Source organism: Vipera berus, assembly GCF_964194415.1.
Source record: "Vipera berus genome assembly, chromosome: 1".
In the NCBI taxonomy this organism is placed as follows: Eukaryota; Metazoa; Chordata; class Lepidosauria; order Squamata; family Viperidae; genus Vipera; species Vipera berus.
Genome location: NC_138202.1, coordinates 50,868,534 through 50,889,683, shown reverse-complemented (window position 1 = coordinate 50,889,683; position 21,150 = coordinate 50,868,534). Strand labels below are relative to the sequence as shown.

At 43.5% G+C, this 21,150-nt stretch overlaps 1 protein-coding gene across 9 annotated transcripts in view; it reads right to left on the bottom strand.

The window, feature by feature from the left end:
- SPTLC2 (serine palmitoyltransferase long chain base subunit 2) overlaps positions 1-21,150 on the bottom strand; it is a 67,911-nt gene that overhangs the window by 45,381 nt on the left and 1,380 nt on the right. For all 9 annotated transcript variants that reach the window (XR_014026667.1, XR_014026668.1, XR_014026669.1 and 6 more), the window contains exon 2: positions 4,674-4,868. Coding sequence is in view for 1 of the 9 variants with exons in the window: in XM_081329535.1 (XP_081185661.1) it covers positions 4,674-4,868 (195 nt within the window). In the remaining 8 variants the exon portion in view is untranslated. The remainder of the gene's footprint in view (positions 1-4,673; positions 4,869-21,150) is intronic.

Sequence of the window (21,150 nt, the reverse complement as noted above, 5' to 3'; positions counted from 1 at the left end):
ATTTAAAAACATAAAACAAAACTTCATTTAAACAAAGTACTGCCTGTTTTTACATATAAAATGGAAACAATCCTGCTGAGGGGTAAAAAAAAGTAACTGTTTCTTCATGATTTAAAAGATAAAAAAATACATCCGTGTCGGTCAGATCACAAGTTTTATGTATTGGTTTTTAATTCAGAAACAATTCTACAGTTAATAATATTAGGTAAAGGTAAAGGTTCCCCTGCACATGCGTGCTACTCGTTTCCGACTCTAGGGGCTGGTGCTCATCTTCGTTTCAAAGCCGAAGAGCCAGCGCTTTCTCCGAGGACATCTCCATGGTCATGTGGCCGGCATGATTAGACGCCAAAGGCACACGGAACGCTGTTACTTTCCTACTATAGTGGTCCCTATTTTTCTACTTGCTTTTAATAATATTAAAAACATAAATAAAACAGGTGCTACTGGTTGGCTACAAAGCCTTCATAAACAAATTGGAGGTATACTTTACTATACATTTGTCATACAAATGAAACTATTCATTCTCAGTGTGAAGCAGACACAAAATAAAACTAATATCAAGCATCAACATTCCTAATATATCCTAATGTATCCCATACAACTGTCCGTTGAACATTCTACTACCTGTTATTTTCTGCTGCAGAGTCAAACAAGAGAAGTTGGTGACTTGCCCTTCAGAGTTGCAATGTACCAAGATTTGTTCTTGGTCAAGTCTCCAACCCTTCTCTATAATATAGCTTCCTCCAAACCAAAAGAAGTTCATGGACAGAAACATAAACCTATGAAAATTGCAGGGATAGGCTGAGTATGGCAGACTCAGCTCTTGTCCTTCCAATCCTGCAAAATATACTATACTTTTCTGGAAAAAATGCCTGCCTACATTTATTTTATTTTATTTTATTTTATTTTATTTTATTTTATTTTATTTTATTTTATTTTATTATTTTATTATTTTAATTTAATTTAATTTTATTTTATTTTATTTAATTTTATTTATTTTATTTTATTTTATTTTATTTTATTTATTTTATTTTATTTTATTATTTATTTATTTATTTTTGGGACTTATATGCCGCCCTATCTCCCGAAGGACTCAGGTCGGCTAACAACAATAAAAAACAACAATACAAAAATTAAAAAAGAATTAAATAACAGCCCCAAAATAAATTAATTACACAATTAAAAATTAAAACATATTTAAAAACCCATCATCAATCCAGGTCAGCCTGATGGAAGAAGAAAGTTTTGAGGTCGCGGCAAAAGGACCGGAGGTCTGGGGCCATCCAAAGCTCAAGGGGGAGTTGGTTCCAAAGGGCTGGTGCTCCCACAGAGAAGGCCCTCCCCCTGGGGGTCGCCAGCCGACATTGTCTGGCCGACGGCACCCTGAGGAGGCCCTCTCTGTGTGAGCGCACTGGGCGATGGGAAGTCGTCCCCGGTAGCAGACGGTCCTGCAAATATCCCGGGCCTAAGCCATGTAGGGCTTTAAAGGCAAGTACCAGCACCTTAAATCATGGGGAACCAAAGCATTTTGAGATACACACAATAAAGTATCTTTCATTGGCATGCACAATTCCAGAGATCACTGGCCTCCTGGCTAGAATAATGCAAAACAGCCCCAGTTTCAGCAAGATAGGCTATTTATCCCCAGAAATGTCATGTAGGGATGATACAGGAAATAGTGTCTATCATATTGTGACCTTTAAACTTGGAACGTAGCATCTAGTAACACTATAGGCTGCCCAAGCACTTCTAAATTACATTCTACTACAGGACACTCTAACCCTCCCCCACCCCCACAGATGCTAATACCATAAACAATTACTTTTATTGTGTCTGTATACCGGCTTCTTTCAAACCAAAGAAAAGCAATAATTTGCTTTCTATTTGTCTCTTCCTCCTCCTTCCTCCGGGATCATCAGGTAATTTGCTTGTTCCTTTTTCTATTTCTAAGCCATAACAGAAATAATGAAAATGAAGGAATGAGGTTTGCCTAAAAAACTCAATGTGGAATTCCTAATTAATTTTTAAACCTATCTTTGCCAAAATAATTATCTGAAATATCTTCCTTCTGCCTCTATTATTCTTGAACTACCCACTATCTGAGGATTAAAGTTACTGAGGAGGAGAGCCAAGTCTTTTTCCTGACTTTAATTACTACCTGTAGCTCTTGCCTTACAAAACAAAACAAAACAAACAAAAAAAACCCAAGACTTTTCTCTATCTTCTGCTCTAAGAGAGTAAAGGGTTAGAGGAATCTGCTTACGTCTTTGCAAAAGATAACACACTTCTGTCTTATGCATGTTTATTGGGGATGTCTCTGTGACAATCTAAACCTGCTGACTGGGAAAGAGGGTACATTTATTTATTTCCAGAACTATGGCTGCCCATCTCATGTCATAATTCTAAGCAGCTCACAGCAACAATCATAGTTTGCATCACATTCAAAACTGAAAGAGAAATATAGAAAGTCATCGATTTGTAACCACAATCGGGACAAGAATCTTGGTCATTCAGTGAATCAGTAGTTAAGCAAAGTGCAACGTAATGGTCTTCAGAATTTTAACTCCTGTCTGCTTGCTTTGCTTGCAACCTTTCCTGCCGGCTTTCCCAAGTGACTTTTTTGGGGAAGTCAGCAAAGAAGATTGCAAAAGGCAACTGCATGATTGCAGGGTGCTTGGCAACTGGTCATATATGCAAACCAGTTGCCAATCACCAGAAATGCAGTGATGTGACCATGAGGGGTGGTACTGTGACATTTTACAACATACAGAAGTCTTTTATGGGCTATAAAACACCATGTCCAAGACCATTATAACTTTGAATGGTTCTTAAACAACTGTACCCTTTATAAACCACAAAATACTCATGCCACTTTTGAGCATACATAAGGCAGAGTTTAATAACCTAGAAAAAGAAAACTAAATGATATGTAAAGGTAAAGGTAAAGATTCCCCCGCACATGCATGCTAGTCGTTTCCGACTCTAGGGGCCGGTGCTCATCTCCGTTTCATAGCCGAAGAGCCAGCGCTTGTCCGATGACGTCTCCGTGGTCATGTGGCCGGCATGACTAGACGCCAAAGGCGCACGGAACGCTGTTACCTTCCCACCGGAGTTGTCCCTATTTTTCTACTTGCATTTTTACGTGCTTTCGAACTGCTAGGTGGGCAGAAGCTGGGACGAGTAACAGGCGCTCACTCTGCTACGCGGCACTCGGGATTCGACCCGCCAAACTGCCGACCTTCCGATCGACAAGTTCAGCGTCCTAACCCTGTAGCCCTGCAGATATAAAAATTACAATTCTCTGTTTTGGTACAAATTTGCCATCCACTTACTTACCCTTCTGCCAGTATATTATTTGCCACAATTACTAGAGTTTGATAATATTTCAGAAATATATTCTGTTATAAATTACAGCTAACTTAATATTCCCAATAAGCTTTATTAATCAAGCAACAATAGGTCAAATTTATACAATTCAGTTATTCCCTAAAGGTGGTAGATGATAACTATGTGACCATAGGAATAACAGGTTCAAATATCCCATATTTAAAACATGCTCTAAAAATCAGAAACAAGTTAGTTTTATTCTTAGAATGGAGCTAAAATATTGTTTTATCCAATGTCTCTGGGAATAGTTAGTTGCAGTTACCTTGTGGTTGGAAATACAGTTCAAGAACTGGAATATTAGTGTGTGTGTGTGTTTGTGTGTGTGTGTGCGCGCGCGCTTGTCTTAACTATTACCACATATTGGGCTAAAACTGATAAACTGCTAACAAAATTTCAGAGAAATTGCTGCTTGTCAAGGATTTAAAGATCTCCTTGGCTAGAACTTCCTATAGTGGAACATCAAAATGCAACATTTTGGGCTCTTTGCATATGAATTACGCCTAAAAGACTTCTTATACAATAATGGAAGGATAGGTGTTTTATACTAGTGGATTGCTGGATGTTTTTCAGAATAGAATAGAATAGAATAGAATAGAATAGAATAGAATAGAATAGAATAGAATAGAATAGAATAGAATAGAATCTGAAAGGGACCGTGGAGATCTTCTAGTCCAGCCCCCTGCTCAAGCAGAAAAACCTATACCATTTTAGAAGAACCTATACCAATTCAGCGTTATATACATATAGTCAGCAAATATATATATATATATTTTAAATAGAGAAGCAAAGAAATATAACCTTTTCCAATATGGTCAAATTTGTAGGGAGGAGTTTTATGTTAAACAATTCCAGCATTTTTTTTCTTTTCTTTATTTTTAAGAAACATGAAAAAAGAAATGTATATTAGAGAAGCAATAAAAAGGAATCTGTCTCTGAATATATTATTTTTACCTCTTCCAAGATCTGCCCAAAAAGGCAAGTACATCTTAGCTGGCAGCCAAAAGCAAGAGTATGCTGTAATTCACATGCTGATACTGGGCAGTACTGTATGATTTAGAATACTTTCAGAGGAAAAGAGGAGGAGCCTGAAGCATCACAAACCATGATTTAACTAATTTAAAATATGTTGAACTACAGATAATTAAGCATGCTTTGGTCCATGTTTTAACGCTAACTAGTGCAAATTGAAAATTATACTTGGAAAACAATATTGCCTATTCTAACATTTGCATCCATTTCACTGCAAGCATATTTAACTACTACTTTGCTCTAAATCAAAACATTACCTTCTGTTCCTCTCTTTCTGATGCATTATCGCATTTCTCAATTTTCCATTGGCGTAGAAAGTCTCGAAGATATCCAAAAAGGGTGAGCACACCATAACCTACGTAAGTCAGCACAGCAACCAGCATTGGTGTTTCTTCAAAGGTTTCATTGAAAGGTCTCTTATATAAACCTCCATTGTGTGTAATATGATGAATCTGGAGGAAACAATAAAATGTAAGAAAAATATGGGAGTAATCAATTTCCTTTGAGCTCTTATTCTACGTAGAGACAAATAGAGTTAGTATTATGTTTTGCTTATTATACCTCAGGACCTAATATCCCATTAGCTAATAATCACATTTTAACTCTGTAAATTAATTTTAAAACAAATATTAATTAAATTCAAATTTGGGGTTGCTTTTCATAAGATAATTTGAAAATATTTATGAACCAATTAAACCCAAAGGTACCATACAGGGCTGCCTTTTATCACCTTTACTATTCACTCTAGCCATAGAAGTGTTGGCAATAACATTTAAATTTAGTAATCAGATTTTTGGAATGAAAGTGGCATATAAGATGTTATCTTTTAACTCTATTTACAGATAGTACCGTATATACTTGAGTATAAGCCGACTCGAGTATAAGCCGAGACCCCCAATTTCACCCCCCAAAACTGGAAAAAGTTATTGACTCGAGTATAAGCCGATCCGCCGTTCTGCAAGCCTCTGCCGCCAGCAGAGGCTCGATCCGCCATTTTGCAAGCCTGAATACACAGGAATACCCTGTGTGGCCGCGGCTCTCGGGGAAGCCCTGGCTGTCCGCTTCCTCGCTCCACGCTGCCATTCGGGGCCCGCGCGTTCCCCGGGCAAATCGCGGCGCCCAGCAGGCGAGGAAACACGCCCGCTCCAGTCGCCCCCCCTTCCCTCAGGAGACGCGAAGCAAGTGACCGCCCGGAGCTTACCGAGGACTTGCGCACGGCCGAGGCTTCGGTGCTTCCAGGATTGCGCGCACCTCTCCCAAGCCGCCGCCGTCCGGAGACCTGCCGAAGTTTGGGGAGGTTTGGGGAGATGCGCGCGCACCTCCCCAAACCTCCCCAAACGTCGGCAGGTCTCCGGACCTCCGCGCCCTGCCTGCCTGCTTCTTTCCGCTGCGGAAAGAAGCAGGCAGGCAGGGCGCGGAGGAACGGAGACCTGCCGACGTTTGGGGAGGTTTGGGCGCCTCCCCAAACCTCCCCAAACGTCGGCAGGTCTCTGTTCCTCCTGCCGACGTTTGGGGAGGTTTGGGCGCCTCCCCAAACCTCCCCAGGTCTCCGTTCCTCCGCGCAGACCTGCCGACGTTTGGGGAGGTTTGGGCGCCTCCCCAAACCTCCCCAGGTCTCCGTTCCTCCGCGCAGACCTGCCGACGTTTGGGGAGGTTTGGGCGCCTCCCCAAACCTCGGCAGGTCTCCGTTCCTCCTGCCGACGTTTGGGGAGGTTTGGGCGCCTCCCCAAACCTCCCCAGGTCTCCGTTCCTCCGCGCAGACCTGCCGACGTTTGGGGAGGTTTGGGCACCTCTCCAAACGTCGGCAGGTCTCCGTTCCTCCTGCCGACGTTTGGGGAGGTTTGGGCGCCTCCCCAAACCTCCCCAGGTCTCCGTTCCTCCGCGCAGACCTGCCGACGTTTGGGGCGGTTTGGGCGCCTCCCCAAACCTCCCCAGGTCTCCGTTCCTCCGCGCAGACCTGCCGACGTTTGGGGAGGTTTGGGCGCCTCCCCAAACCTCCCCAAACGTCGGCAGGTCTCCGTTCTTCCTGCCGACGTTTGGGGAGGTTTGGGCACCTCCCCAAACCTCCCCAGGTCTCTGTTCCTCCGCGCAGACCTGCCGATGTTTGGGGAGGTTTGGGCACCTCCACAAACGTCGGCAGGTCTCCGTTCCTCCTGCCGACGTTTGGGGAGGTTTGGGCGCCTCCCCAAACCTCCCCAGGTCTCCGTTCCTCCGCGCAGACCTGCCGACGTTTGGGGAGGTTTGGGCACCTCCCCAAACCTCCCCAGGTCTCCGTTCCTCCTGCCGACGTTTGGGGAGGTTTGGGCGCCTCCCCAAACCTCCCCAGGTCTCCGTTCCTCCGCGCAGACCTGCCGACGTTTGGGGAGGTTTGGGCACCTCCCCAAACGTCGGCAGGTCTCCGTTCCTCCTGCCGACGTTTGGGGAGGTTTGGGCGCCTCCCCAAACCTCCCCAGGTCTCCGTTCCTCCGCGCAGACCTGCCGACGTTTGGGGAGGTTTGGGCGCCTCCCCAAACCTCCCCAGGTCTCCGTTCCTCCGCGCAGACCTGCCGACGTTTGGGGAGGTTTGGGCGCCTCCCCAAACCTCCCCAAACGTCGGCAGGTCTCCGTTCTTCCTGCCGACGTTTGGGGAGGTTTGGGCACCTCCCCAAACCTCCCCAGGTCTCTGTTCCTCCGCGCAGACCTGCCGACGTTTGGGGAGGTTTGGGCACCTCCACAAACCTCCCCAGGTCTCCGTTCCTCCGCGCAGACCTGCCGACGTTTGGGGAGGTTTGGGCGCCTCCCCAAACCTCCCCAGGTCTCCGTTCCTCCGCACAGACCTGCCGACGTTTGGGGAGGTTTGGGCGCCTCCCCAAACCTCCCCAAACGTCGGCAGGTCTCCGTTCTTCCTGCCGACGTTTGGGGAGGTTTGGGCACCTCCCCAAACCTCCCCAGGTCTCTGTTCCTCCGCGCAGACCTGCCGACGTTTGGGGAGGTTTGGGCACCTCCACAAACGTCGGCAGGTCTCCGTTCCTCCTGCCGACGTTTGGGGAGGTTTGGGCGCCTCCCCAAACCTCCCCAAACGTTGGCAGGTCTCCGTTCTTCCTGCCGACGTTTGGGGAGGTTTGGGCACCTCCCCAAACCTCCCCAGGTCTCTGTTCCTCCGCGCAGACCTGCCGACGTTTGGGGAGGTTTGGGCACCTCCACAAACGTCGGCAGGTCTCCGTTCCTCCTGCCGACGTTTGGGGAGGTTTGGGCGCCTCCCCAAACCTCCCCAGGTCTCCGTTCCTCCGCGCAGACCTGCCGACGTTTGGGGAGGTTTGGGCACCTCCCCAAACCTCCCCAGGTCTCCGTTCCTCCTGCCGACGTTTGGGGAGGTTTGGGCGCCTCCCCAAACCTCCCCAGGTCTCCGTTCCTCCGCGCAGACCTGCCGACGTTTGGGGAGGTTTGGGCACCTCCCCAAACGTCGGCAGGTCTCCGTTCCTCCTGCCGACGTTTGGGGAGGTTTGGGCGCCTCCCCAAACCTCCCCAGGTCTCCGTTCCTCCGCGCAGACCTGCCGACGTTTGGGGAGGTTTGGGCACCTCCCCAAACGTCGGCAGGTCTCCGTTCCTCCTGCCGACGTTTGGGGAGGTTTGGGCGCCTCCCCAAACCTCCCCAGGTCTCCGTTCCTCCGCACAGACCTGCCGACGTTTGGGGAGGTTTGGGCGCCTCCCCAAACCTCCCCAGGTCTCCGTTCCTCCGCGCAGACCTGCCGACGTTTGGGGAGGTTTGGGCACCTCCCCAAACGTCGGCAGGTCTCCGTTCCTCCTGCTGACGTTTGGGGAGGTTTGGGCGCCTCCCCAAACCTCCCCAGGTCTCCGTTCCTCCGTGCAGACCTGCCGACGTTTGGGGAGGTTTGGGCGCCTCCCCAAACCTCCCCCAAACGTCGGCAGGTCTCCGTTCTTCCTGCCGACGTTTGGGGAGGTTTGGGCACCTCCCCAAACCTCCCCAGGTCTCCGTTCCTCCGCGCAGACCTGCCGACGTTTGGGGAGGTTTGGGCGCCTCCCCAAACCTCCCAAAACGTCGCGCAGACCTGCCGACGTTTGGGGAGGCGCCCAAACCTCCCCAAACGTCGGCAGGTCTGCGCGGAGGAACGGAGACCTGGGGAGGTTTGGGGAGGCGCCCAAACCTCCCCAAACGTCGGCAGGAAGAACGGAGACCTGCCGACGTTTGGGGAGGTTTGGGGAGGCGCCCAAACCTCCCCAAACGTCGGCAGGAGGAACGGAGACCTGCCGACGTTTGGGGAGGTTTGGGGAGGCGCCCAAACCTCCCCAAACGTCTGCAGGTCTGCGCGGAGGAACGGAGACGTGGGGAGGTTTGGGGAGGCGCCCAAACCTCCCCAAACGTCGGCAGGAGGAACGGAGACCTGCCGACGTTTGGGGAGGTTTGGGGAGGTGCCCAAACCTCCCCAAACGTCGGCAGGTCTGTGCGGAGGAACGAAGACCTGGGGAGGTTTGGGGAGGCGCCCAAACCTCCCCAAACGTCGGCAGGTCTGCGCGGAGGAACGGAGACCTGGGGAGGTTTGGGGAGGCGCCCAAACCTCCCCAAACGTCGGCAGGAGGAACGGAGACCTGCCGACGTTTGGGGAGGTTTGGGGAGGCGCCCAAACCTCCCCAAACGTCGGCAGGTCTGCGCGGAGGAACGGAGACCTGGGGAGGTTTGGGGAGGCGCCCAAACCTCCCCAAACGTCGGCAGGAGGAACGGAGACCTGCCGACGTTTGGGGAGGTTTGGGGAGGCGCCCAAACCTCCCCAAACGTCGGCAGGTCTGCGCGGAGGAACAGAGACCTGGGGAGGTTTGGGGAGGCGCCCAAACCTCCCCAAACGTCGGCAGGTCTGCGCGGAGGAACGGAGACCTGGGGAGGTTTGGGGAGGCGCCCAAACCTCCCCAAACGTCGGCAGGAGGAACGGAGACCTGCCGACGTTTGGGGAGGTTTGGGGAGGCGCCCAAACCTCCCCAAACGTCGGCAGGAGGAACGGAGACCTGCCGACGTTTGGGGAGGTTTGGGGAGGTGCGCGCGCACCTCCCCAAACCTCCCCAAACTTCGGCAGGTCTCGGACGGCGGTGGCTTGGGAGAGGTGCGCGCGATCCCGGAAACACCAAAGCCTCGGCCGCGCACAAGTCCTCGGTAAGTTTTTTTGTTGACTGGAGTATAAGCCGAAGTGGAATTTTTCAGCCCAAAAAGTGGGTTGAAAAATTTGGCTTATACTCAAGTATATACGGTATAACTTTGATTCTCTCAAATTGTTCAGCCAGCCATATTAAGGAGTTAGAGGAATTTACAAGGTTGTCAGAACTTTGTTAATTTTCATAAATGACATCTGATTTATTTTCATGTTCTCCCAAAAACTAAAATCTCCATAGTTTTAAGGATTTCAATAGGATATAAATCTTATTTAGATATTACTATTACTAGAATATTAATCTTGGAATTATATTAATGCAACTACCTGATATTGTAAAGAAAGTAACTACTCCTTCAAAAATCATATTATTTAATTCTCTGATTGGTTTTCAATTCATAACAATGATTCTCTGAAACATTAATCCAGCAGGATTTTAAACAAAAGCAAGCCCCATGAATTGATATTTTGTTAATTCTGGGAATGATGAGTAAATTGTATCCTTCTGAGAGTGAAGAATTGCAAAACAAATTGTTTTGTCAGAATTCTGGCTTTCCAATGCCTATCCACTGACATGAATAGTGGACATTAAGGACCGTATTAAAAACTAAAGCAGCAGCGTCAACACCTTGAGCAGATCATGATTAAAAGCAATAACAGGATTTCCATTATACTGATGAACACTGAGAGAGGTTACATAACAGTTGTAAAGCTCTTTATGTAGCATTAAGTTCAGGAAGTGGAAAGAAAGGGACTTTGAGAGATACGAATGCAAAACTATGATTACTAAGAAAATCATTACATTTTAACAGCCATAGACAACCACCAAGTTATGATTGTACTTTGTATAGGATATAAAACTTACAGTTTCTGAGAGCAAAGTACTAGTATAAAAAGCATGGGACCACAAGGATTGCTTTTACTCCTATACAAGTCTACCTGATCATCAACATTGGACTCAGGTTCTGATCCTCCAAATGCTCCAATCTAGAAGAGCATGTATGAACTGCGTGGCTTTCCTGCTGAATGTTATTTTTTAAATAGATTTATTAGCTGAATATTATTAGAGATTTGTAGAAAATCTGGTAAATTACTTTTATCTTTTTACATAGCTTGCTGAACATTGATTTTAAAACTGGGTAAAAAATTTAAATCTTGCACAAGCTAGAGGCCTGTATTATTAACAATAGATATTAAGAAATTAACCGTTTTGTTCCCTGGGTGATTGTAAAGATTACTTCTTTTTAAAATATAACTTAACCTTTTAAAAAATAAAAAAACTAACAGAAAACTAATAGCCAAGAGAGAAAATAGAAGTAGGAATATAGAGAGAAATAGCATATAGAGGAGCAGTAAAATAAAAGTATAGGAACAAAAATACATAAAAACAAATGACTTCCAACTTCTTTTACAGCAGCTAAAAGTTCTACTAAAATTAAAATGTAACCCCATGTTTATAATATACATATATATGTCACTAATACTCAAATCCGTATGTTGTTGTTATTATATTATATTATCATTTCATTTTTTCTATTTTGTGCAGAAAATCCAAAAAGTTCTTCAAATTGGTATTAAATTTAGCTAACGTCTTTTCTCTAATCACTCATCCGTTTAGTCATCCCATTCAGCTCCATCAACTTTACCAACCACTCATTGAATCCATCCAACATTGGACTTATAGAAGTCTTGCTGCTATTATCATATATGAGGACAAAGTACCATGAAATTTTTCAAACTTTTGTCCACCAGTTCTAAAAGAAATGTCTCTGGTCTGAATTGTATTCTGATCTTCAAAAAAAATTAATATATGTATTTCAGTCCAGTAATTATTGAGTCCGCCAAAAGTGATAAAGAGTCCCTTCTTGATGTTTACATTTCCAGCATGTTAGCAGTTCCATTATATGTATCTTTCAATATGTCTGGTGATAAATACTATCTATACATTATTTTATAAAGATTCTCTTTCAGACTGTAACTGTAAATTTCAACTCCTTGGTTCACATGTTTTCCAACTGCTGCATTTGTATACTATACAGCAGGGGTGTCAAACTCAATTTCATTGAGGGCCGCGTCAGCATTGAGGTTGCCCTCAGGGGGCCGGGTGGGTATGGCCAGGGTGGGCGTGGCCTACTAGGTGGGTGTGGCTAGAGTGCATATGGCCTACTGGGTGGGCATGGCCAGCTCTACAGCGTTTGCATCAAGGGTGCCTATGGGGGCCTGGGCAGGAGTGGGACAGATCTTGAGGGTCTCTGGCAGAAGGAGGGTCTCTGGGCCAGGGCCAAGGCAGTGGGGGCCGTCCCCTCACTGTTTCCAGGATTTGCTTCGCGGGCTACATGAAACCACTTCGCGGGCCGGATCCGGCCCCCGGGCCTTGTGTTTGACATGTCTGCTATACAGTATATAACATTTGTAATCCACCTTATTGTTGTTAAATTTATATTTACAATAATTTGTGCTTTTTGTGAGATATATATTGATTTTATGCATGTTATAAAGTTCTCACCAAAACCATAGTTCATAGAGCTTTAAACAAGAAAGACTATTTAAGAATGTCAAAAGCTTTCTCTGTACCTAAGAAAATTAATACTGCTTGCTTTTTGTTGTATTGTTCCAGGTATTCTATAATTTCCTCACATTATGTTTCAGGTATTTTTTGGTAAGAATTCACATTGTAGACCTGTTTTCAGTCTATCAGCAAATATCATTGTAAATATCTTATAGTCACCATTCAGTGATATAGATCTACAATTTTAGTTGTCTCTCTTTGGGTATTAATGCAGTGCAATTCTTTCCATGATTCTGGCATCAGTTCTTTGTATAATTTAGAAGAGTTATGAATGCTCATTTTCAAAACATCAATTACAGTTCCTGAGAGTCCATCTGGACCTGGTACCTTTTCTGGTTTGATCTTTTTATAACTTCTAAAATTTCCATTATTGTCACAGGATAATTCATAATCTGTCTTTGTATATCTGCTAGTCATGGTAAATTTTGCTTTTTAAAATAAAATTCTATTTTTCAGGAAAATATATTATTATATAATATATATTATAATATAATATATATTATAAAAATAAAATATATTATTTCTGTATGTAATTAATCTTTCCCAGTATGGATTTATTATTTTTGAGTGAATCAAGGAAAAAACAAGAAGAAAGCAAATAACAACAACAAGGAAATTATAAAAAATCAAGAGAAACAAAAGATCAGCTGCTCACTGACAAAATGGTACTTAAAAATGCAAAACAATGGAAAACGAACTTAAATATGGCGTGGACTGATTACAAGAAGGCATTCGACTCATTACTCCACAGCTGGATTGATGCGTGTTTGGAAAACTTTGGAATCAAGCAAAAATATCTGTACATTTTTGAAAGCAAATATGCAAAAATGGAAACCAGTCCTAACAGCAAATGGGGACAACATTAGGGAAATCAACATCAGATGAGGAATTTTTCAAGGGTACTCACTTCACCACTACTGTTCAACATTGCATTAATTCCATTGACAATAATCTTACAAAACACAAAACTGGGATACCACATCTCAAGCCAGCACGGCAAGATAAACCATCTACTATACATGGACAGAACCATCACAAGAGGGTATAGCAATACATCACAATCAATGGTGTAATCGATGGGTGACCAAGGTCTGCCTAGTTTTACAGGCAGTATATCAAAAACAAGCTATGTTCAGAAAACATCCACGAAGTGACATTGACAGGTTGTAACTGCCAAGAATCACCAACCCAGTGATGCCCTCGCCGTGATGTCCTGTTGCCTGGAGGCGGTCCAGGTCTGGATGGGGAGAAACAGGCTTCGTCTCAATCCCGCCAAGACTTAGTGGCTGTGCATACCGGCATCTCGGACTAACCAGTCCATTCCACCTTTAATGATGGGGAGTGAGGTGTTACCCCCCCCGTCGATAGGGCTCGCAACTTGGGCGTCCTCCTGGATTCGCGGCTCAGTTTTGAAGACCATATAGGAGCCGTGACCAGGGGGGCCTTTGCCCAGGTTCGCCTGGTACACCAGTTGCGGCCCTACCTGGACCGAGATGCCCTGCGCACAGTCACTCATGCACTCGTGACCTGCCAATTGGACTACTGCAATGTTCTCTACATGGGGCTGCCCTTGAGGACCACCTGGAGGCTTCAGCTGGTGCAGAATGCAGCCGTGTGGGTTGTGATGGGGGTTTCCCGATACTCCCATGTAACACCTCTGCTCCGTGAGCTGCATTGGCTTCCAGTTGCCCTCCAGGTGAGATTCAAGGTGCTGGTGATGACCTATAAAGCCCTTAATGGCTTGGGTCCGGGATATCTGAGGGAACACCTGCTGCCGGCATCAAGCTCCCTTCGTCCTGTGCGCTCCCACAGGGAGGGTCTTCTCAGGGTACCGCCGGTAAAAGATTGCCGGCGGACAATACCCAGGGGGAAGGCCTTCTCTGTGGGTGCGCCGGCCCTTTGGAACCAGCTGCCTGTAGAGCTTAGGACTGCCCCTGACCTTCGCTCATTCCGCCGGGACCTGAAGACCTGGCTCTTTGAGCTTTCTGGCCTGGACTGAGAGTATTAACTGGGGTTTCAATTGTATTTTAATTGGGGTTTTTATTTCAAGGTTAATGTAATCATTTTAATTGTTTTTAATTTTTGTAATTTGCTGTATTGTTTTTTAAAAAACCTTGTGAACCGCCCTAAGTCCTACAGGAGAAGGGCGGTATATAAGTCTAATAAAATAAATAAATAAATAAATAAGAAAAAGAGGGGGCAGAGGACAATTGCAAATCCACCAAACTGTAGTAGAAGAAAAACGAAGTTTGAATGACTATGTGAATCAAAGTACAGAAAAACTCCTGCAGGCTGTGAAAACAGAGAGCATTATAAAAATAACAGGAACAAAGGCAGAATATAAGGAAAAATGGCTGGATGACAGATTAAATGGATGGAAAACCAAAGCTTTGCATGGACAGCATTTGAAAAACATTGAAGGAAAATATAACAACTTGACATGGGCATGGCTTAAGATGGGAACCATCAAGAAAGAAATGTTAAGCTTAAAATAATGCAAGATGCACGTGAGAGAGGGGGTTTGAAGATGCCCAATCTGAGATTATATTATGATGCAGTTGTTATCAACAATTAGTGATTGGTTCAATTTAACGGATGAAAGAATATTGAATATTGAGGGATATGATTTATTGTATGGATGGCATGCGTATTTATTTTATGACAAAAAGGTGGATAATATTTTTAAGACTCATATTTTAAGGAACGCTTTGTTCCGAGTTTGGAAAAAGTACCAATATATATTAAATAATAAAATACCTATATGGGCAATACCTAGACATGCAATAGGAAATATAAATGTGGAGCAGAAACAAGATGTGATTACTTATAAAGAACTTCTATAAAGATCAGAAAATTGGTATAATAAAAGTTGATGAAAATTTGATAAAGCAAATTAGAGATCAAAGTCAATCGCATATAAAAAGGTTATATACTGCTCTTATAGATTGATTCAGAATCGGAGTTAGTTAAAGACTGTATGATAAAATGGGCTCAGAATATTCAAGAGCCCATAATGATGGATACTTGGGGAAAAATTTGGGTTAGAAATGTAAAATTTACACAAGCACAAAACCTAAGAGAGAATTTTTATAAGATGTTTTTATAGATGGCATTTAGATCCTAAAAAGTTAGCATGTATGTATCCAAATCAACCACCTAAGTGTTGGAGATGTGGTAGTGAAGAGGCAACTTATCATATATGGTGGCCTCCTCAGGGTGCCACCGGTCAGAGAATGCCGTCTGGTGGCCCCTAGGGGGAGGGCCTTCTCTGTGGGTGTGCCAGATTTGTGGAACCGCTTGCCGGTTGAGCTCCGGACGGCGCCCGACCTTCGCTCCTTCCGATGTGATCTAAAGACCTACTTGTTTGAACAAGCCGGCCTGGTCTGATGGGTTTGGGTTTTATTATTGTTTTTAACGTATTGTATTTATTGTTGTATTGTATTGGGCATTATGTTTAATCTTTTCTTAATTTTTGTATCTTTGTATTTTAGTATTTATTGCCCTGTTCACCGCCCTGAGTCCTTCGGGAGAAGGGCGGTATACAAATGAATTATTATTATTATTATTATTATTATTATTATTATTATTATTATTATTATTATTATTATTATTATTATTATGTAAAAATGTTAAAGCCTTTTGGATAAAAATATGGTGGATTTTTCAGAAGGTTTTTAAGAAAAAAAAAACAAGATTTACTCCGCAGCTATTCTTATTGGGGATTATTTTGGATTGTACTGTTATAGAAACTAATAGAAACTAAATTAATGTTAGTTCGGTCACTTTGTCGAAGAAAAAAATAAGATTTGTTTGGCATAATATGTTTTTGACAAATAAAAGTTGGCTTCTGGTTGTAACTTTGCTTGCAGATTTGTTGCTTGATTATCTTTTCTAGGATCTTCCCAGGTATTGATGGTCTGTAGTTTCTGGGTGTGTTTTTTTTTCTTTTTTGAAGATGGGAATCACATCAGCTCTTTTCCAGTCCTCAGGTGAAAGTTCCCCAGTGCTCCAAGAACTTTGAAAGATATGGTACATTGGTTCTGATATCATATTGCCAGTTCCTTCAGAACTCTGGGATGTAATCTGTTAGGATCCAGTGATTTGAATCCTTCTAGAATGGACAGGTTTTTCTTTTTTATTTTAATTTACATTTCTAGTGTATCTTTTATGGCTTTTTGGTAAGTTGGGCTGTATTTTTGCATGAAGACAGATGCAAAAATGAATTAAGCAGTTCTGCTTTCTCTTTATTGTCTGTTACTTCCTTGCCATCTTACATCAATAATGTAATCTCAACGAGATCGCTTTTGAAATGATTTTTCTTAGAATTATCAAGTTTTTATCTCTCATGGATCTTAGACTTTTGGGCCACAGACTTATTATTATGAGACTTAAACTGAGTGCTATTGGCTCCTGGGGAAAAGTCAGTTAGATAAATAACTGCACAACTAAAAAATCTACAATTACAGAAGTCAATCAAACAGGGAGCAGTCAACTGGGATGATGTTGTCTATTTAATGGTTTGTTAATATATAGCTTTGAAAGGAATAAAAGTGGTTAAATTAAGGTGATCCATGTTTTGGAAACTTCCAAGACCAATTAAGAATACAAGTGTCTATGATAATCATTTGATCTTGGATAAGTGTAGTAATTTGATCTGTATCATGAAGATTAGATGATTGACTGGACTGTGGAAATAAATTTCTTCCAACTTTGACTATCTTCATTTCTGTACAATGTAAACAAAATGCAATGGATAGAGAAGTGGAGTTAAAATGTTTACAGTGTTTATTATGATTATTTTTCCAGACACTTATGCACAGTTTTGGTTGTCACTTAAATAATAGAAGAAAAAGGTTGGAATGGACCTTGGAGAGCATTTGTTTAATTTCTTTCTCAATGCAGGAATCCCCAAATAGATGACTACCCATCTTATGTTTAAATAGCTCCACAAAAGAAAAACTACCAACTTCCAAAGGAGTTTTTTCAGTCTATTTTTTATCTATATCCTGCTGAAATAAAATCATTTTTTCTATTTATTACTTATCAATTTATATAACCATCCATCTTCCAATCATGATTCTGGGTGGCTCTATAAATTCTATCGTGCCAAAGAGAACTACAATAAGCTTTCCTAAGCTATGGGGAAACATCCAGGTCATCAAGAATTTACAAAATGCCGACAGAGTTGAGGCAAAAGAAATCTCAGGATGTAGGAGCTGTGGTGACACAGTGGTTAGAATGCAGTACTGCAAGCTAAATCTGCCCACTGCCAGGAGTTCAATCCTGAACGGCTCAATGTTACTCAGACTTCCATCCTTCCAAGGTCGGTAAAATGAGGGCCCAGATTGTTGGGGGCAATATGCTTACATTTGTAAACTGCTCAGAGAGTGCTATAAAGCACTATGGAGTGGTATATAATGCTATTGCTACAGTGCTATATTCTACAAGGCAGGCATTGCAACAAAAAAGGCCCACTTCCTGGGTCTACCAAACAGCATTGTTTAATAGTGGGAGCTGGAATATGCCCACTCTTTCAGGTATACTGGGCTGGGCAGAAACAATTGAAGAAAAGTGGCCCTGGCCTCATACTATGAAACACTTTATAAGTGGTAACCAGCACCTTGAACTGCACCTGGAAGCTTATTGGGAGGCAATGCAGTTCATGGATTGATTGTTTAGATTTCTCAAGCTGTATATTGATATTGATTGGTCCCTAAGAAAATATTTTTGTGTTATCTGCAAATTTTCTAACACTTTGTATCCTAAATCAACTATGACTGTGACTTGCCAAAGAGGCTATGGTGTCTAATCTGAAAAAAAGCCCAACCAGGCTGAAACTTTTAAATGTACAGTCATGGCCGAAATTGTTGGCACCCCAGAAATTTTTCCAGAAAATCAAGTATTTCTCACAGAAAAGTATTGCAAGAACACATGTTTTGCTATACACAGGTTTATTCCCTTTGTGTGTATTGGAACACAACAAAAAAAGGGAGGAAAAAAAGCAAATTGGACATAATGTCAAACAAAATTTCAAAAATCGGCTAGACAAAATTATTGGCACCCTTAATTTAATATTTGGAAAAAATATTATTGGCACCCTTTGGAAAAAATAACTGAAATCAGTCGCTTCCTATAACCATCAATAAGCTTCTTACACCTCTCACCCGGAATTTTGGACCACTCTTCCTTTGCAAATTGCTCCAGGTCTCCCTTATTGGAAGGGCACCTTTTCCCAACAGCAATTTTAAGATCTCTCCACAGGTGTTCAATGGGATTCAGATCTGGACTCATTGCTGGCCACTTCAGAACTCTCCAGCACTTTCTTGCCATCCATTTCTGGGTGCTTTTTGACGTGTTTGGGGTCATTGTCCTGCTGGAAGACCCAAGATCTCGGACGCAAACCCAGCTTTCTGACACTGGGCTCTACAGTGTGACGCAAAATCCTTTGGTAATCCTCAGATTTCATGATGCCTTGCACACATTCAAGGCACCCAGTGCCAGAGGCAGCAAAACAACCCCAAAACATCATTGAACCTCCACCATATTTCACTGTAGGTACTGTGTTCTTTTCTTTGTAGGCCTCATTTAGTTTTCAGTAAACAGTAGAATGATGTGCTTTACCAAAAAGCTCTATCTTGGTCTCATCTGTCCACAAGACGTTTTCCCAGAAGGACTTTGGCTTACTCAAGCACATTTTGGCAAACTGTAATCTTGCTTTTTTATATCTCTGTGTCAGCAGTGGGGTCCTCCTGCCATAGCATTTCATTTCATTTAAATGTCGACGGATAGTTCGTGCTGACACTGATGCTCCCTGAGCCTGCAGGACAGCATGCATTCCTTTAGAACTTGTTTGGGGCTGCTTATCCACCATCCGGACTATCCTGCGTTGCAACCTTTCATCAATTTTTCTCTTCTGTCCACGACCAGGGAGATTCGCTACAGTGCCATGGGTTGCAAACTTCTTGATAATGTTGCGCACTGCGGACAAAGGCAAATCTAGATCTCTGGAGATGGACTTGTAACCTTGAGATTGTTGATATTTGCCCACAATTTTGGTTCTCAAGTCCTCAGACAGTTCTCTTGTCCTCTTTCTGTTGTCCATGCTTAGTGTGGCACACACAGACACACAATGCAAAGACTAAGTGAACTTCTCTCCTTTTTATCTGCTTTCAGGTGTGATTTTTATATTGCCCACACCTGTTACTTGCCCCAGGTGAGTTTAAAGGAGCATCACATGCTTGAAACAATCTTATTTATCCACAATTTTGAAAGGGTGCCAATAATTTTGTCCAGCCCATTTTTGGAGTTTTGTTTGACATTATGTCCAATTTGCTTTTTTTCCTCCCTTGTTTGTTGTGTTCCAATACACACAAAGGGAATAAACCTGTGTATAGCAAAACATGTGTTCCTGCAATACTTTTCTGTGAGAAATACTTGATTTCCTTGAAAAATTTCTGGGGTGCCAACAATTTCGGCCATGACTGTATTATTGCAAGAGTGGGAAAGTTTCAACTCTGTGGAAATCTAGAAAGCTTTATGAACTAGACTGCACCAGAACTTCAATTTGACTGGGGACAATACTTTTTGCTAGTTTTGTTAGCAGGCTTTCCCAGTTAAAAATAGGGAGGAGGAAAATATTGTTTGATTTCATTTCAGGCTATGATTTTGATTAACATTTACATTTACAATCTTGGATTTTGTGCAAACTCTATTTCTGAGCTTTAACATTTGGACAGACTAAATGAAATAAACAATGAGGAAAAGAATAGCAGGATAGAGTATCACTTTTTATTCTGGATCCAAGCCATTGTACTGTAATTAATCTCTTGTTAAGACTTTTATGGTCTATATAAGCAGATGTCATTAACATTAACAGCTCTCTCCAGATAGTGGAAAACACCTTTTATCATACAGAAATACCTTTATTGCATGTAGAGTCGAATACAGTAGGTGGGGTGCATTACGATGATGTTTGTACAGCATTTCCAAGATATTTCCAAGGTCAGAAAATGGTAATACTCCCAGTGTCTGCACATGTCTGCTGTTGTCACATGTTAGCTGGTTAATGGAGGAGATTCTCTAGGGCATGGGTGTCAAACTCAATTTCATTGAGGGCCACATCAGTATTGCGGTTGCCCTCAGGGGGCTGGGTGGGCGTGGCCAGGGTAGGCGTGGCCTACTGGATGGACGTGGCTAGAGTGCATATGGCCTACTGGATGGGCGTGGCCAGCTCTACATCGTTCGCATCAAGGATGCCTGGGCAGGAGTGGGACAGATCTGAGGGTCTCTGGCAGAAGGAGGGTCTCTGGGCCAGGGCCAAGGCAGTGGGGGCCATTCCCTCACTGTTTCCAGGATGGCTTTGCGAGCCACATGAAACCACTTCACGGGCTGGATCCGGCCCCCGGACCTTGTGTTTGACATGTCTGCTCTAGGGACAAAGGAGGAGGAAGTCCATCCCAGAAAGGGGAGGGAAGAGGAAATACATCATAGGGTAGGAGGGTCTGACTGCCCACATTGTAATTTCTCCAAAACAGCCACGTGGTGGCAGCACACTTTTCCTTTAATAAATGCAAGAGCTAAGACTATGAACAAAACAAACATGGGAACTGACAAAAGAATTTTTAAGTGCATACTGTTTTTAAGTACATGGCTTAGGCCCGGGATACTTGCAGGGCCATCTGCTGCCGGGAACGAATTCCCATCGCCCAGTACGCTCACACAGAGAAGGCCTCCTCAGGGTACCGTCGGCTAGACAATGTCGGCTTGCGACCCCCAGGGGAAGAGCCTTCTCTGTGGGAGCGCCAGCCCTGTGGAACCAGCTCCCCCCTGAGCTTCGGATGGCCCAAGATCTCCAGTCCTTTCGCCGCGGCCTCAAAACACTCCTTTTCCACCTGGCTGACCTGGACTGACAGGGATTTTAATTATGTTTACAATTTTAACTCTATTCTTTAATTTATTTCAATTTTTAATTTTAATTTACTGTACAGAGACCTTTAAGTTTTGTTGTTGTTAGCCGCCCTGAGTCCC